Source organism: Ipomoea nil, unplaced genomic scaffold, assembly GCF_001879475.1.
Source record: "Ipomoea nil cultivar Tokyo-kokei standard unplaced genomic scaffold, Asagao_1.1 scaffold3172, whole genome shotgun sequence".
Taxonomy (NCBI): domain Eukaryota; kingdom Viridiplantae; phylum Streptophyta; class Magnoliopsida; order Solanales; family Convolvulaceae; genus Ipomoea; species Ipomoea nil.
Window position 1 is genome coordinate 2,509,497 of NW_017619600.1, and position 19,275 is coordinate 2,528,771.

Consider the following 19,275-nt stretch of genomic DNA (forward strand, 5'->3'; position numbering starts at 1 on the left):
GGATGTCAACTTGATGGAGACGAAGTGATGCGCCGAAGAGAAAGACACCCCCGACTGCAGCGGTGCAACAAGCGCGGCCTCGGAAACGGTCCGTTCAGAACTACCAACAGAGCCGTCATCAGATCCGAGGTGCGCCATTAGAGAGAGGAGAGAGAAACCTGCTGATACCAGATGAGGATACGATATATCTAAATGAATAATAATGAGTCTGTACAGGAGTATATATAGTAGTGAATAGTAAACCTATTACAAGACGAATACTAATAATAATAGGTAACGAATACTAATTACTAATAATAGTAGGTAACTAATACTAATGATGATAGAGTCCTAATAGATTTAGACTCTGAAGTAGGTTGTGAAGTAGACTGCAAATGATAAACCATGATATTATATTTGCACATGCTATATATATATATATATATATATATATATATATATATATATATATATATATAGAGAGAGAGAGAGAGAGGTGTGTGTGTGTGTGTGTGTCAACATACAATTTTCAAAAAATAATAATCGTTTAACAATCAAATAAACTTACAATTTTTTAACAAAAAATGATTATGTGTGATTATCAATCCACAAGCCCTCCCCATGATCACAACACATGTAACTTGTTTCAATGTTATCTTCCCCTAAAGCTTGAATGCCAATAGAAAATGGAAGTGTTTCATCAAAGCGATCATATTCTTCTTCATCCATAACATCTCCAACGTCAACAATACTTCTTTTTCCTTGTAATACAATCGACCACTTACTATTAACAGGATCAGAAACATAAAAAAACTTGTTTTGCTTGAGATGCAAGTATAAATGGTTCATTCTGATAACCCAACTGATCAAAATCTACTAAAGTAAAACCCAATTCATCTATTCGAACACCTCGTTTGTTATCAACCCAACTACACCGGAATAGAGGAATCCTAAACATTATATAATCAAGACACCAAATATCTTCAATCACACCATAATATGGCATAGCAACATCTACTGGCTTGGTATCTCTGGCACTAGAGTGATCTCTGGATAGTGCTTCTACTGTAACTCCACTGTTTTGCACAGAACTCTTAGCATCTTTACGTTTTGTGTAAAATGTATACCCATTAATTTCATATGCTTCATAATAGATCACAAGCCAATTAGGACCATGAGCTAGCCACCAAATGGTTTCACTGATGTTCTTTGGAGCTTTCTCTCCCATCACTCTATCTTTGAACCATCTTATAAATGTGCGGTTATGTTCATTGGTCACCCACCTTTCACTCTTTGAAGGATTTTCATGCCTTAAAATGGACAGGTGTTCGTCCAAGTATGGACGAACCTCAGATTCATGTTGCAATACAAGGCGGTGAGCTTTATCACGCATTTCAGCTCTTGTTGAATCTACTTTAGGCCCAATAGTACCTTTCCCTATAAGTTTACCCTCATTACGAGATTTAGGAACACCGATGGATTCAACATTTGCCAAATAATCCGTACAAAACTCAATCACCTCCTCATCAACATAACTTTCAATGATACTACCTTCTGGTCGAATCTGATTTTTCACATATCCTTTCAGTATCCTCATGAATCTCTCAAACGGATACATACATCTTAAAAACACTGGACCACACATCTTAATTTCTCTCACCAAATGAACAATTAAGTGCACCATAATGTCAAAAAATGAAGGAGGGAAATACATTTCAAATTGACATAGAGTCACTACCACTTCTGCCTGCAAATCATCCAATACCTCAATATCAACAACTTTACTACAAATAACATTGAAAAAGAAACAAAGCTTTATAATGGCATGCCTAACATGTTTTGGTAAAACATTTCGAATAGCCACGGGTAACATGTGCTGCATTAAAATATGGCAATCATGAGACTTCATACGAACCAACTTCAAATCCTTCATTGAAACAAGTTTTTTAATATTGGATGAGTAACCTTTGGGAACCTTCACATCATTCAAACATCCACAAAAGCTTTTTTTCTCTTTTTCAGACATAATATAACAAACTGGAGGTAAGTATGTTTGTTTTCCTGATTCTTGCGGTGCTAACTTATCTCGTATTCCCATTTCTACCATATCTTTTCTAGCTTTAATGTCATCTTTAGTCTTACCCTGGATATTCAATAATGTCCCAACAATACTGTCATAAACATTTTTCTCCACATCCATCAAATCAAGACAATGTCGAACAGATAAATGCTCCCAATATGGTAGATCCCAAAATATTGACTACTTTTTTTTCCAAAGATTATTTTCAGCAGGTTTAGATGTTTTGCCCAAATCAACATTAAGATTTTTAACTCTTTCATAGACCGCACGCCCTGATAATGGAAAGCGGGCAACTCGTGTCTCAGCTTTTCCATTAAAACACTTTATCTTCTTTCGATAAGGATGACCAATAGGGAGAAAGATCCGATGATTCATGAGGACATTTTTTTTACTGCTGCTCACCCAAAGATCACTTGTTTCATCTTCACAAATAGGGCATGCCTTCGCTCCTTTAGTATTATAGCCTGACAAGTTATCATATGTTGAAAAATCATTTATTGTGCAAAATACCATGGCTCGCAAAGTGAAGTTTGTTTTACTATATGCATCAAACACCTTCACACCTTCGTTCCACAACATTTTTAAATCTTCCACAAGTGGTGCTAAGTACACATCTATGTCATCTGGTTGTTTAGGCCCTGAAATAAGCAATGACAGCATGATGTACTTGCGCTTCAAACACAACCAAGGAGGAAGATTGTAAGCAACCAAAAGAACCGGCCAAGTGTTATGTCGACTATTAATGTTACCATGGGGGTTCATTCCACCGATGCATAACCCAAGCCTAAGATTCCTGTTTTCATTACCAAATTCAGGAAATGCTCTATCAATGTTCCTCCATTGAGAAGAATCGGCTGGGTGTCTTAATTTTCCATCATTTTTTCTCCCTTTAGCATGCCATTGCAAATATTTCGCATCAATTGGATTTGCAAACAAACGTTTGATCCTTGGAATTATTGGTAAATACCTTAACACCTTCGCCGGAGGGCCTTTCTTACCCCTGCACCCATCATCAACACTCTTTCTTTTGTAACGTGATGCCCCACACTTTGGACACACATGTAAATCACTGTACTCTTTCCAATAGAGTACACAATCATTAGGACATGCATGTATTTTCTTAATCTCCATACCCAACGGACACAACATTTTCTTTGCCTCATAAGTTGAAATAGGAAGCTCATTATCATCAGGAAGCATGTCTTTTAAAAGTTCTAATAACTGCGTAAAGCTCTTATCACTCCATCCATTCTCTGCTTTTAATTTATATAATTTTAACACAGCAGATAACTTTGTAAATCTACTACACCCAAAGAACAAAGGTTTTTCTGAATCAACAAACAAGCTTTCAAATACATTAGGCACTTCACTAAAATTTCCTTGAATATCACACATGAGTTCATCTATTCGATCATTCTCTCCATTTTCCTCGGTGTCTACATTCTTTTCAGTATCATCATTCTCTTCATCATGGCCTATCCTATTATCACTCGTGCTTGTACTAGGAAGTACACATTCTCCATGCCATATCCACCGGTTATAAACTTTCTTAAACCCACGGCATATTAAATGACTCTTCACTTGTTCAGAACCATAGTTATCATGGCCCCCTGCTAAGTCGCGGCGCCCCCGACCGCCTTGTCGCCTAGGCGACAAGGCGCCCGCCTAGGCGACAAGTTAAAAAATTATATATATATATATATATATATATATATATATATATATATATATATATATATATATATATATATATATATATATATATACTCCGTATATAATATACAAGCTAGTGGGAGACAGTAAGCACTGGCTTCAATGCCTCTGCCAGTCTGCCCACTGCCCTGTCCCATCTGCCCACTGCCCTGTCCCATCTGCCCAGCCCCTCTGCTAAATATAAACCAAAAAGAAACAATGGGCAAGTGATGACTGGTAAACTATAAGGCCTCCGCCGAAAAAAAAAAACCTCTCAGCACCAAAGAAAATGGAGAAACAAGAAGACCGAAGAAGATTCACCAGTCACGGCGGTGGGACGGCGACGGCAGTGGGAGGGCAATGGGTTTCTTCTTCTCTCTCTTCTCTATTCTACCATTTTTTTTAAATAAAATAAAATGGGTCGGGTATTTGGGTTTGGACGCCGGATCGGCGTCCAAAGGTGTCGCCTGGGACGCCTGGCCGACGCCGGAGCTCGCCTCACCATTTCAGGCGAGGCGAAGCCTCCAGGCGTCCTGTCTCCACCGACAGGACGCCAAGGCGACGCCTAGGCGACGCCGTGATAACTATGTTCAGAATTACGAAATTTCCTCAGATTCTTACAATCACAACAGGGGCACACTAGAAATTCTTCAGCATTTTTACTTTTATTTTCTTCAGCATATTTTAGAAAATTTTCAACCCCTTGCATATATTCAAACGTATTGCGTTTCCCATACATCCAGCTACGATCAGTATCTCCCATTGCAGCACAATCAATCTGTAAAGTTATGAAACTTTAATTGAAGTATATATCATATGAGATATGGACAAATGAAGATGGATGCATTTAGAAACAACAACATTATTATAAATTTATGGGAAAATTAGACTTATTATAAGCAATTTTATGATATTGGTAATAATATTCTTGTTTTGACAATGTATCAAATCAAACACTGTATTTTGCAGATTGTTTTGACAATAATAATATATACTGCAATCTACCGATGGTGACTTTGGGTAATTATACTCTTAATTATGACTTGATGATAAACTTTTCTGGGTTTAAAAAGTTTACCTACTGATTCATTATTCACTGCAAGAAGAGGGGCAAGGAACACAGAGAAGCATATCAGAAAAGAATGAAAAACTAATATTATTTAGATAGTGCTTGAACACTCACTCGCACTAAAAATATGTAAAAAAAAATAAAAAAAAATAAAATAAAAATAAAAAAAAATAAAAATTAAAAAATTAAAAAATTAAAAAAATTAAAAAAAATAAAAGAAGAGAAAAGAAAATATATATATACCTTGTGGCAGTTAAGCAGGAGTATCAGTTAGTCGTAGTTGCCGGCGGCCAAAACAACAGCACCAGAAGTAGGTGTGGTGCTGCCATGCACAAACCAAGAAATTATTAGTCACAACCAAGAAATTATTAGCCTACACCAACACCAGAAGTTTCAGTACGTGATGCTCTAAGACAGAAACTAACCTCACGCTGCAGCACCAGAAGTTTCTAATCTCACGCTGAAGAGATAACGTTGTTGCAACACCTACCCTCACGCCACCGTCGTCAATCGCTGGGAGGCATAACCTCCGGAGCTGCGCGTCAATCACTAGGGCTTCTTTTTTGGGAGATAGCAGAGAAGAGTGCCTTTTTTTTTTTTGTTGGGGGAGGGAGGGGGGGAGTGGTGGTCAAATGGTCAATCGCTAGGGTAGGGCTATTTTAGTTTTTATTGCCAAAGAAAATAGGCGTCGGTTTTTCCTACAACAGCAGCCTATTGTTGGCCGAAAATCCTAAAAACCACTTCGACCCGAAATGTGACCGTCTGGGTGCTATTTATTATTTAAAACTAGTATTTTCACCCGTGCGTTGCACGAAATGAATTAGTTATAATATATTAAGAATATTTGGGTCGTTATATAATTATTTAAATTATAACATCAAATATTATATAGTGCAATTGAAAATATGGTTTGGATCGTTTATGTTTGTTGATGCTATCATTACTTGATAATTGCTCAAATTAATAGCTAATATGTAGATGTACGCATGCGTTGCTGTAATTTTAGAGATTTTATATATCATTGTTAAGATTTTTATAAATTAGGCAAATGTGATTTGCCAATCTTGTGATGATGAGCCGCGTCCCATTACAAATACCAAGAGAGTGGACTATATTCCGCAATAACATAACAGGTGCACCGATCTTTAATGTCAATGAATGATGAATGATTAGGAAGACTCGACAATCTCAAACTATTTAAAAATTCAGGAGTGTGTACTTCTGATAGATTTTCATTGTCTGATTCTGTCTTACACAAAGAGTTACAAATTAAATATGTTTGTCCTTCTGCAGTATTCATGTCGCATATGTACTGATTAGTTTGATCAACGACATCTAAAGTCGGCGAGAGGATCGCTCGGCCTTCTAGCTGTGACTCATCAAGCATTTCATATCTCGAGCTCGGGAATGTGCTTTCCACTATAGTTGCTATGGGATCGTGATCGTGATCGTGATCGTGTCCACACTTCAACAAAAACCGTGCCAGAATATCGATCTCAAATAAACTGCCGTTTATAACCCTGCAATCCCATATTCGATATCTGCAATCCATTTTGAAAACCAATCAACCGTCTGTATATCTTCCTCTAAAACTAAGGTCCGTAGTTTCAAGTTATTTGTGAACCTTAATACCTTGCAATTTGTCCACAAGTACGAAGAATTAATAGTTGCTCCGACAACTACTGGTCTTGCTGTTTTTGGAATAACAGGCAGGATATGTCTAAAATTGCCGCCCAAAACTATTGTCTTTCCACCAAAAGTCTTTTCAGCACTACCCGGTATGAAAAACCTCAATAGATCCCTCATGATTTTATCAAAAGCCTCAAAACAGAGTTTGTGTGTCATCAATGCTTCATCACATATTATCAATTTACTCATTATTATAAGCTCAGCAAGGTCAATGCATTGCAATATATTGCACGTGAAATCTTCGTTCAAAGGGAGTGGTATAGAAAATCTGGAATGCGCTGTCCTGCCTCCCATCAAGAGCAAAGATGCTATTTCACTAGAAGCAACATCCCAAACAAATATCACCGCGACTCCTTTTCTCTCTCTCTCTCTCTCTCTCTCTCTCTCTCTCTCTCTCTCTCTATATATATATATATATATATATATATATATATATATATATATAACCATAATTAAATATTCTTGTATTGTATTCCGTGGGAGTCACAATAATAATATAAGAATAATTAAATATTCTTTCATTCTATATTCTTCTAGGATTTCTATTACCATCATTAATTATTCCCTAATTTACCATAATTAAATAATTTGACCAATTAGAAAGAGAGATTATTAAATAATGCACGAGACAATTTTTTTAATTAAAAATTTTAAAAATTCATTAATAAAACATAAGGTTCTCAGAGTTTTTTCTTAGAAACTACTTAATGAAGTTTTTTTTTTTTTGAGAAATTGGTGGGCCAAACCTCCTACGGAAGTTTGCGGTGGATAGATCTCGAAAAAATACGGGATTTTAAAAAAAAATTATCCAAAACAGACAACTGAGTCAAAAGTTATGCATTGCCGAACTTTTGACACATTACAACTTTAAAAAAAAAAAAAAAGGGAAAATGGCACTTTTTCCCCCTGAGTTATATACTTATAGCCCTTTTTTCCCCTCAATTATTTAGGTAAGCACATTAGCCCCCTCAATTATTCTAAAAGTGGTGGTTTTTCCCCCCTGATATATTAAATTGACATTTCTACCCTTAAAGTAAACATTTTATTTATTTTACTTCTCCAACAAATTATCGCGTATACGTAGGGATGATCACGGTTCGGATCAAACTGAACCGAACACTATAGCAATTGAATTAAAAATTTCCGGTTATGATTCAGATCTAGAACCTAATATTTGGATTTCAATTTATTAAAATTATGAATCAAAAAAATTGGATCTTGAACCGTGAATCGGCGGTTCTGGATCCGATTCGCGATTTTGAATCGTCTTTATTTTAAAATTTTATTTTTTATTTTAAATATTCTAAATTCAAAAATAAATGAATTTTATTTTTTCAGTTCGGAACATGAACCGTCCATTCCGGTTCGCGATTTTAATAAACTCTAAATATCAAGTTTCGATTCTAAATTGTAATTGGAATATTTCGGTTTGGTTGCTATAGTGTTTGTTTGGTTTGAACCAAATTATGGTCATAATTTGTCGGAGAAGGAAAATAAGTGAAATATTTATTTTAAGGGTAAATATGTCTATTTAACATTTCAGGGGGGAAAACAGCCACTTGAATAATTCAGGGGGGAAAAGTGCTATAAGTATATAACTTAGGGGGAAGAAGTGCCATTTTCCCAAAAAAAAAAAAAAAAAAAAAAAATTAATCGCCGGTTAAGCCGGCTAGGCGGCTGCGGAGAAGGCCAATTCCGGCCTTCATAGCCGCAGCTAGCGGAGCGATTTTTTAGGAATTGGGCGGGAAGTTAAAGTTCAGGATTTTGTTTTTATATATAGTATAGATTATAATATGTATTGTATTACACAATTTTACAATATTTGAATAGAATTTTAACCCAGAATTATAGTACGAATGAGAAAGTAGAAAACAATATATTTTATTAGGAATTGGGCGGGAAGTTAAAGTTCAGGATTTTGTTTTTATATATAGTATAGATCATAATACGAATTGTATTACACAATTTTACAATATTAGAATAGAATTTTAACCCATAATTATAGTACGAATGAGAAAAGTAGAAAACAATATATTTTATTAGGAATAGAGATTTTTTAGGAATTGGGTGGGAAGTTAAAGTTCAGGATTTTGTTTTTATATATAGTATAGATTATAATACGAATTGTATTACACGATTTTACAATATTCGAATAGAATTTTAACCCAGAATTATAGTACGAATGATAAAAGTAGAAAACAATAAATTTTATTAGGAATATAGAGTTTTTTAGGAATTGGGCGCGGGAAGTTAAAGTTCAGGATTTTGTTTTTATATATAGTATAGATAGATATATAGTATAGAAGTATGGTTTATAATACGAATTGTATTACACAATTTTACAATATTAGAATAAAATTTTAACCCAGAATTATAGTACGAATGAGAAAAGTATAAAAGAATATATTTTATTATATATAGAGATTTTTTAGTAATTGGGCGGGAAGTTAAAGTTCAGGATTTTGTTTTTATATATAGTATAGAAGTATGGATTATAATACGAATTGTATTACACAATTTTACAATATTAGAATAGAATTTTAACCCATAATTATAGTACGAATGAGAAAAGTAGAAAACAATATATTTTATTAGGAATAGAGATTTTTTAGGAATTGGGCGGGAAGTTAAAGTTCAGGATTTTGTTTTTATATATAGTATAGATTATAACATGAATTGTATTACAAAATTCTACAATATTTGAATAGAATTTTAACCCAGAATTATAGTACGAATGAGAAAGTAGAAAACAATATATTTTATTAGGAATTGGGCGGGAAGTTAAAGTTCAGGATTTTGTTTTTATAGTATAGATATAGATTATAATACGAATTGTATTACACAATTTTACAATATTTGAATAGAATTTTAACTCAGAATTATAGTACGAATGAGAAAGTAGAAAATAATATATTTTATTAGGAAGAGAGATTTTTTAGGAGTTGGGCGGGAAGTTAAAGTTCAGGATTTTGTTTTTTATATATAGTATAGATTATAATACGAATTGTATTACACAATTTTACCATATTAGAATAGAATTTTAACCCATAATTATAGTAAGAATGAGAAAAGTAGAAAACAATATATTTTATTAGGAATATAGATTTTTTAGGAATTGGGCCGAAAGTTAAAGTTCAAGATTTTGTTTTTATATATAGTGTAGATAGATAACAATAATAATATTTTCAAAAAAAAAAAAAAGATAACAATAATAATATAAATTTTCTTTTAGCCAATTTTCTGATGTGCAACCAAAAATTAAAAAGAAAAATGTTTCCTGAAAAATAACTCATTTTCCACAAATTATTTTCTTACTTTCCAAACGAACTTTTATATCTATATAATTAATTTGTTAAATTGCATAATAATTATTAGATAATGACATTGTTTGATTATTGATAAATTTGCCAATATTTTAACAAATTTGTCATTTTAACATTTTGTCTTTAATCAAAATACCATAAATTTTATCAAAACACATATTATTTAATAACTCAGCAATTTTACTCCAAACTGCTAAAAACAAAAACAACACACAGATATTTTGGGTTAATCTTTCTCAAGCCCCCCTAATAATAAATTATAAATAAAAAAAAAAACAAAAATAAAAAGTCATTAAGCTAAGACTTCTTAAATAAGAGTTTTTTGGCTTCTTAATACTTGCCCACATTAATGGGCAAGCAATTATGTTTGTAAGAGGAGCATTGCTCCCCTTATATAGAGGACCTCAAGAGCTCATCTTTCCTAACATTTTATTTTGTATGTAGTGTTGTTTGGATTATTATTATTATTATTATTATTATTATTATTATTATTATTATTATTATTATTATTATTATTATTATTATTATTATTACATATGGTTTTTATTATACTTGAACAATATATATATATATACATATACATATATATATATACATATATATATATATATATATATATATATATATATATATATATATATATATATATATATATATAAAGTTTGCAAAACACATTAGGCGCCCCTCCGAGGCGCCTTGGCGTCGATTTTTTTATTTATTTTTAAATGTAAAAAAAAATTATCAAAATTCACTAATAACATAAGGTTCTCATCGTTTTTTCTTACAAACTATTTATTTAAGTGGCTATAAAATTGGTTAAAATATTGTTGAAACCATCTAACTACATAAAAATAAAAATAAAAATAAAAAACTAAAATTAAGAGCAAAAGAAGCATTTTTTGAGAAATTGGTAGGGCAAACCGCCTTTGGCTGTTTGCGGTAGGTAGATCTCGAAAAAATACGCGATTTGAAAAAAAAATTGTCCAAAACAGACAACCGAGTCAAAAGTTATGCCTTCGCAAAGTTTTTAACCTAAACCCAAGAAAGAGATATTTTTTAGGATTCGGGCGGAAAGTTCAGGATTTTGTTTTTATATATAGTATAGATTAGAATAGAATTGTATTACACTATTTTATAATAATAGAATAGGAATTTTAACCTAGATACCATAAATTTTATCAAAAGAAATATTATTTAATAACTAAGCAATTTTACTCCAAACTGCTAAAAACAAAAACAACACATAGATATTTTGGGTTAATCTTACTCAAACCCCCCTAATAATAAATAATAATTTAAAAAAAAAAACTAAAATAAAAAGTCATTAAGCTAAGACTTCTTAAATAAGAGTTTTTTTGGCTTCTTAATACTTGCCCACATTAATGGGCAAGCAATTATGTTTGTAAGAGGAGCATTGTTCCCCTTATATATAGAGGACCTAAAGAGCTCATCTTTCCTAACATTTTCAATGTGGGATAAAAATGATCCCACATCATTTACAAATGGGAGCCCTTTGTCTTCTTCTTCTTCTTCTTCATATATATTTTTATTTAATTTTAACTACTATTTTCACCCGTGCGATGCATGAAATAGATTTGTTGTAATATATTAAGAATATTTGAATAGATATATAATTATTTAAATTAGAACATCAAATATTATATAGTACAATTAAAGATATGGTTTGGATCGTTTATTTATTTTAATGTTATCATTGCATGAATTTGTGTAAATAATTGCTCAAATTAATAGCTAATGTCTAGATGTACACATGTGGTGTTATAACTTTGAAAAATTTATTTATCATTGTTTGTAAAATGTTTTCTTAAAAGAAAAACTAAAATAATAAGCCATTAAGCTAAGGTTTCCTAAATAAGAACATTTTGGATTCTCAATACTTGCCCACGTTGATGGGCAATCAATTATGTTTGGAAGAGGAACATTGCTCAGAGCTCCTCTTGCCAAACATTTTCGAAGTGGGATCAAAATGATCCCACATCATTTACAAAGGGGAGCTCATGGTTCCACTTTGTCTTTTTTTTTTTTTTCTTTTTTTTTTTTAATTTTAATTTTATTTTGTATATAGTTTTTTTAATTATTATTATATTATTAATAGGGAAAAGTGCATTTTTCGTCCCTAAGTTATAGGGTAATTGTAGGATTCGTCCCTAAGTGTTGTAAATACCCACTTTTCATCCCTAAGTTATAAGCTATGATGCAATTTTCATCCTTTTTCTAACAGAGGTGTTAAGTGACTGTTTAATGTAAGGGTAATTCTGTCCAAACACATTTAGGCTCATTATTAATTTAATATTTCCCTAATTATACTCTTGCGTAGGTTTTCAACACTGACTCTTCCACTTCACAGTTCACGCTACTATTTTTTCATATTTCAAACACACAAAATTGATGGTCAAGAGATGAAGCATTCTAAAAATTTCTCGATGATTAATCGGCGATTACTTGGCTGGAAGGGAACTCTACCGTGTAAGTTCTTCCCCTTTGTTAATTTTCGAAGGTTTAAGCAATTCAATTTCTCGTTAATTTTGCAAGGCATATTTTTCTTTAATTTCGTTATTTTGTTTTAATGTTTAGGGCTTAGTTTTTGTTTGTTTGCTTGTTGGGTTAAATGTTAGTTCATGTTACTCCATATTTGTTTAATTGTTTTGCATTTAGATTCTAAATATTTTACAAATTAGTTTATATAATTGAAAATTTTGTGTATTTGTTTAATTGATTGTTGGGTAAAATATTAGTTCTTGTTATTTGTTTAATAGTTTCATGTTTAGGGTTTTGAAATTTTTATGAATTAGTTTATGTAATCAAAAAAATATTGGATCCACGTATGAATAAAACCAGAATAGTATATTTGTTATTCTTTGTTTGTCTTCATTATTTAATGTTGATTAGTGTTGTACTTGTTTAATTGTAAAATATATTTTGGTTTGTTTGTTTGTTTTTTTTTTTTAACCGAGTCTTTTGGTTTGTTAGATTCACATGAAGGACATAGTGGTGAAGGGGGTAACTGTAATTCTGAGAATGAAAAATCAACATCATTAGATGGTGAATTTGATGATTCTCAGTTTTCAAGTGAAGATGAACATGGTAATGTTGCTGATAGTGCAGCTACAAATGTTGTAGAGGAATTTGGTAGTTCAATTGCCCAAATAAATGAAGTAGATTGTGTTGATTCTGAAGATGAATTAAGGAGTATTAGTTCAAATTCTGATGTGGAGGAAGGGAGTAATTCTAGTTTAGTTTTTAGTGAATCAAAATTCAACTTGGAGGATTTTCAATTTCAAGAAGGAATGATTTTTAAAGATAACAAGGAGTTTAAGTGGGCAGTTGAAAGGTATGAAGCATTGAGAAAAAAGGATGTCTACTTTGTGAAGAATGAGCCTAGGAGAGTTAGAGCAAAATGTAGGGATGTAAATTGTGACTGGGTTATATTTGGTTCTAGGAGCAATGAAAATTGTCCTTTTACCATTAAAACATATAGGCTCAATCATAGTTGTGGTGAACAACATGACAATCAACTGATTAAATCTGGATTTCTTGCCAAATATTATAAGGATGAATTCAAATTAAATGAGGAATGGGGCAGAGTTCAATTCCAAAGGCATGTGAAGAAAAAGTTTAGATGCAATATTTCAAAATTTCAGTCATTTAGGGCCAAGCAAAAGGCAAAGTTGCTAGTAACTGGTTCTCAAAATCATCAGTATAATTTGTTGTTGGATTATTGTGAAGAACTTAAGAAAACTAACCCTGGCACTACTGTGAAGTTAATTTTGGACAACACTTATTCAATGGAGGGTAGGAGTAGATTCAAGAGGCTGTATATATGTTATGGTGCATGTAAAGAAGGGTTTTTAAATGGATGTAGGCCCTTAATTGGTGTAGATGGATGCCATTTGAAGGGAAATCAAAAGGGAGGACAATTATTAAGTGCAGTTGGAGTAGATGCTAATAACAACATGTACCCAATTGCATTTGCTGTGGTTGAAGGTGAGTTAAACGAAACTTGGAAGTGGTTTCTTGAGTTATTAGATGGTGATCTTCATATTTCTCAAAACCCCATTGGATGGACCTTTATTTCTGATAAACAAAAGGGATTAGTACCTGCTTTTGAAGAGTTATTTCCATATATAGAACATAGGCATTGTGTGAGGCATCTCCATGCTAATTTCAGCAAGGATGGATATGGTGGTCAAGTCATGAAGCAGAATTTTTGGGCTGCTTGTAGATCAACTACAGAAAGTGAATTTCAAAAGCACTTGGAAGGTTTGAGATTATTAAATCCAAAAGCTGCCCAATGGATATTAGATAGGGAACCAAGACACTTTTGCAGGGCATATTTTTCTGATTATCTAAAGTCTGACATGCTGCTGAATAATTTGTGTGAGTCATTTAACAGCTCCATTCGTCATGCAAGGGATAAGTACATACTAACAATGTGTGAGAGCTTGAGAATTTACCTAATGTCTAGGATGCAGAAGAACAGAGACAAAATGAAGGGAAGTGTAATGAAAATATGCCCTAAAATCATAAAAATTCTTGAACAAAACAAGGCACACACTGGTGATTTGATAGCATACAAAGCAAATGATGACAACTACCAAGTTGAAGACATTTCTGGCTTTTTTAAGACTTACAAGGTAAATTTGAATCAAAGATGTTGCAGTTGTAGGAGGTGGGATCTTAATGGAATCCCTTGTAGTCATGCCATTGCAGCAATTAGAACAAAAGGGGAAGTACCTGAAGATTATGTCCATCATTGCTATACTGTGGAAGCATATATGAGGAGTTATAAACCAGCAATAATGCCAATTCATCCCTCAGATTTATGGACAAAAACTGGCCAAAAACCACCACTACCACCCAAGTATAAAGTGCAACCAGGCAGACCAAAAAAACTAAGGAAGAGAGATCCTATTGAGAATGAATCTATTGTGGGTGATAAGCTAATTAGCAAGTTATCAAGAAAGGGTGAGAAAAAGAAGTGTTCAATTTGTGGACAATATGGCCATAACAAGCGTAGCTGCAAAAACCAGGTAATTACACTTGTATTTGTCTTTACATTATGTTTTCTATATCGACAATTTCATTATCATTTATTACACTTTCTCAATAGAGGCAAAATGATGTTGAACCCCCTGCCGAAGTTGAAGTTGAACACCCTGTTGCTACTGAAGTTGAAGTTGAACACCCTGTGGCTAATATAGCTGCTGAAGTTGAACCACTTGCTGTTGAAGTTGCTAATGTTTAAGTCCAGCCCCCTGGTGCTGTTGCATGGTTTGTTCCAAATGATAATGTCATTGAAATGATAATCTCTAATGCTTTGCAGGATGAATTGGTTGGTCAATACTCTTAAATTTTTCTTTTTCTTTAAAGATAATATGTAAATTTGCAAAAACTTTGATTTTCAATGCACTACAATTATCTAATTCCTTGTTTGCAGAACATAACTCCTTGGTCCCCAATGCACACAGATACATAGAGAAACAACTCCATCACAGACAGTTGGAAAGTCACCAAGAAAAAGAAAATTGAGTCAAGGTTGTGCACCAAGAAAGACCAAACAACATAAATGAAGATGATGCTTTATAGCATCAATTAGTATGTAGGTTTAGAAGGCTGCTTAGATCTTGAATTTTTTATTTTTATTTTTTGTAATGCAACCAATATTTAATACAAGCTAAGTAGTTTTTTTTTTTTTTTTTGAATGCTACTGACTCTATTACATTGTAGTATCTGTTCAAATATACTTTCTCAACCTAATGAAGCACAAAGAGTCAACAACGCCTCCACTGAGGCTCGATCTCATGACTTCCCACATGGGAGAGGTCACTACATGCCATCTGAGCACAAGGTGCTTGGCAAGCTAAGTAGTTAATAGGTAAGTTCTGGAATGATTTTTGTGAATCACTTTAATTTTGAAAGTCTTTTGTGTTGAAAACTACCAACACTTCAATATATTGAAAGAAATCAATATTATATTTATTGAAAGTCTTGAGTGTTGTTTTAAAATTTTTGTGTACTTACAAGCCGGAGCATCTCAAAAACAATTTTTAACATCATAAATTTTGCATGTTTAAAATATGAAAAAATGATAAAAGAAATGACCCAGTCTACGCAAGAGTACAAGAGTATAATTAGGGAAAGAGTATAATTAGGGAAATATTAAATTAATAATGAGCCTAAATGTGTTTGGACAGAATTACCCTTACATTAAATAGTCACTTAACACCTCTGTTAGAAAAAGGACGAAAATTGCATCATAGCTTATAACTTAGGGATGAAAAGTGGGTATTTACAACACTTAGGGACGAATCCTACAATTACCCTATAACTTAGGGACGAAAAATGCACTTTTCCCTTATTATTATTATTATTATTATTTTATTACATTATTACATATTGTTTTTATTATACTTGAACAATATGTATGCATGTGTGTGTGTGTATATATATATATATATATATATATATATATATATATATATATATATAAAGGTTGCAAACCACATTAGGTGCTCCATCCTAAGGCGCCTAGGGGCCGATTTTTTTATTTATTTTTTTAAATATAAAAAAAATTAAAAATTAAAAATTATCAAAATTCACTAATAACACAAGGTTTTCATCGTTTATTCTCACAAACTATTTATTTAAGTGACTATAAAATTGTTTAAAATATTGTTGAAACCATCTAAATACATAAAAAAAAAAAAAAAAAAAAAAAAAAAAAAAAAAAAAAAAAACTAAAATTAAGAGCAAAAGAAGCATTTTTTTTTTTGAGAAATTGGTAGGGCAAACCGTCTTTGGCTCTTTGCGACGCGATTTGAAATTTTTTTGTCCAAAACGGACAATCGAGTCAAAAGTTATGCCTTCGCAAAGTTTTTAACCTAAACCCAAGAAAGAGATATTTTTTTGGAATTTGGTGGGAAGTTAAAGTTTAGGATTTTGTTTTTATATATAGTACAGATTAGAATAGGAATTTTATTACACTATTTTATAATATTAGAATATGAATTTTAACCTAGAATTATAGTACGAATAGGAAAGTAGAAAATAATATATTTTCATCAAAAAGAGATATTTTTTAGGAATTAGGCGGAAGTTAAAGTTTTGGATTTTGTTTTTATATATAATATAGAAGTATATTAGCATATGAATTGTATTACACTATTTTATAATATTAGAATATGCATGAATTTTAACCTAGAATTATATTACGACTAGAAAAGCAGAAAACAATATATTTTATTATAAAGAGATATTTTTTAGGAATTGGGAGGGAAGTTAAAGTTCTGGATTTTGTTTTTATATATAGTATAGATTTTATTTTATTATTACATTATTACATAATAATAACAATAATAATATAAATTTTCTTTTACACAATTTTCTGCTGTGCGGCCAAATTAAAAAGAAAAATGTTTTAATGAAAAATAACTCATTTTTCACAAATTATTTTTCTATTTTACAAACGAACTTTTATATCTATACAATTAATTTGTTAAATTGCATAATAATTATTAGATAATGGCCCCTTGTTTGATTATTGACAAATTTTCCATTTTAACATTTTAATCAAAACACAAAAAATATTATCTAATAACTCAACAATTTTACTCCAAACTGCTAAAAACAAAAACAATACATATACATTTTGGGTTAGTCTTTCCCAAACCCTCCTAATAATAAATAATAACTTTTAAAAAAAAAAACTAAAATAAAAAAGTTATTAAGCTAAGACTTCGTAAATAAGAATTTTTTGGCGTCTTAATACTTCTCCACATTGATGGGCAATCAATTATGTTTGTAAGATGGGAATTGCTCCTCTTTTCTAACATTGTCGCTGTGGCCGGGATCAAAATCATCTCACGTCATTTACAAAGAAGAGCCCTTTGTCTTCCTCTTCTTCTTCTTAATTTTTTCTTTTTAATTTTAATTTTATTTTGTATGTACTGTTGTTTGGATTGTTATTATTATTATTATTATTTTATTACATTATTACATATTGTTTTTATTATACTTGAACAATATGTATGCATGTATATATATATATATATATATAAAGGTTGCAAACCACATTAGGCGCCCCATCCTAGGGCGCTTGTGCGCCGATTTTTTTATTTATTTTTTTAAATGTAAAAAAAATTAAAAATTAAAAATTATCAAAATTCACTAATAACATAAGGTTCTCATCGTTTATTCTCACAAACTATTTATTTAAGTGACTATAAAATTGTTTAAAATATTGTTGAAACCATTTAAATACATAAAAAAAAAAAAACTAAAATTAAGAGCAAAAGAAGCATTTTTTTTTTGAGAAATTGGTAGGGCAAACCGCCTTTGGCTCTTTGCGACGCGATTTGAAAACATTTTGTCCAAAACGGACAATCGAGTCAAAAGTTATGCCTTCGCAAAGTTTTTAACCTAAACCCAAGAAAGAGATATTTTTTTGGAATTTGGTGGGAAGTTAAAGTTTAGGATTTTGTTTTTATATATAGTGCAGATTAGAATAGAAATTGTATTACACTATTTTATAATATTAGAATATGAATTTTAACCTAGAATTATAGTACGAATAGGAAAGTAGAAAACAATATATTTTTATCAGAAAGAGATATTTTTTAGGAATTAGGCGGAAGTTAAAGTTTAGGATTTTGTTTTTATATATAATATAGAAGTATATTAGCATATGAATTGTATTACACTATTTTATAATATTAGAATATGCATGAATTTTAACCTAGATTATATTACGAATTGAAAAGCAGAAAACAATATATTTTATTATAAAGAGATATTTTTTAGGAATTGGGCGGGAAGTTAAAGTTCTGGATTTTGTTTTTATATATAGTATATATTAGAATAGAATTGTATTAAAATATTTTATAATATTAGAATAGGATTTTTAACCTAGAATTATAGTACGAATACGGGAGTAGAAAACAATATATTTTTATCTGAAAGTAAGATTTTTTAGGAATTGGTCAAAAAGTTAAAAGTTTAGAATTTTGTTTTTATATATAGTATAGACTAGTTTTTTTACGCGCTTTGCGCAAATGAAATAATGCCCAATGATTATTTTTAAATAAGTATTTTAAAGTATATCAATGTAATATTATATAGGAGATATTCATGCATAGGTAAATAAATGTTGAATTTGTTTATTTAAATCGATAATTTAAAGTATATAAATGCAAGATAATATATGAGAGATTGATTATAATTGTCACCAAAATAAATGGTTGCAACTCTGTAACAACGCTAGTCTAAATACTTAGTCTAAAAGCGATAGTCTAAATAAATACTACTTTTGTTTAAATTTCTCTAATTCTTCTTAATTCTCATTGTCATTGTCTTCATCTTCCATTTATGTCATTTTTTTTTAATTAATAGTGTATCATGTGCAATTGGGTTATTGGTGGTAGCAT

General features: G+C 31.3%; 3 protein-coding genes across 4 annotated transcripts in view; 1 reads left to right on the forward strand and 2 right to left on the reverse strand.

Annotated features, from left to right (window-relative positions):
- The window catches only part of LOC109168126 (putative late blight resistance protein homolog R1A-4), an 82,642-nt gene that overhangs the window by 23,007 nt on the left and 40,360 nt on the right, over positions 1 to 19,275 (reverse strand). The gene's annotated exons all lie outside the window — the stretch shown is intronic.
- Positions 1,752 to 5,336, reverse strand: LOC109168127. 2 transcript variants are annotated; one of them, XM_019317174.1, is made up of 4 exons: positions 5,246 to 5,336; positions 5,064 to 5,142; positions 4,340 to 4,529; positions 1,752 to 3,642 (listed from the first exon to the last, which is right to left on the reverse strand). In XM_019317174.1, exons 3-4 carry the CDS (start codon positions 4,512 to 4,514, stop codon positions 2,240 to 2,242), a joined length of 1,578 nt encoding a protein of 525 aa, XP_019172719.1. In that variant the 5' UTR covers positions 4,515 to 4,529; positions 5,064 to 5,142; positions 5,246 to 5,336; the 3' UTR covers positions 1,752 to 2,239. The 2 variants fall into 2 exon arrangements, with proteins under 2 accessions (XP_019172719.1, XP_019172720.1); XM_019317175.1 differs by lacking the exons at positions 5,064 to 5,142; positions 5,246 to 5,336 and having other exon boundaries at positions 4,340 to 4,545.
- LOC109168128 lies at positions 13,252 to 15,413 on the forward strand. Its single transcript, XM_019317176.1, has 4 exons — positions 13,252 to 13,333; positions 14,308 to 14,883; positions 15,055 to 15,134; positions 15,343 to 15,413. The coding sequence occupies exons 1-4, from the start codon at positions 13,298 to 13,300 to the stop codon at positions 15,380 to 15,382; spliced, it is 732 nt and encodes a 243-aa protein (XP_019172721.1). The 5' UTR covers positions 13,252 to 13,297; the 3' UTR covers positions 15,383 to 15,413.

Coding starts and splice junctions, on each gene's coding strand:
- LOC109168128 (XM_019317176.1), top strand. CDS start 13,298: ATGAAAATTGTCCTTTTACCATTAAAACATATAGGC. Junction 13,334..14,307: donor TACCATTAAAACATATAGGC/TCAATCATAGTT, acceptor TTGAGAATTTAC/CTAATGTCTAGGATGCAGAA. Junction 15,135..15,342: donor CTGTTGCATGGTTTGTTCCA/AATGATAATGTC, acceptor GAAACAACTCCA/TCACAGACAGTTGGAAAGTC.
- LOC109168127 (XM_019317174.1), bottom strand. CDS start 4,514: ATGGGAGATACTGATCGTAGCTGGATGTATGGGAAACGCAATACGTTT. Junction 3,643..4,339: donor GAAATTTCGTAATTCTGAAC/ATAGTTATCACG, acceptor ATGGTTCTGAAC/AAGTGAAGAGTCATTTAATA.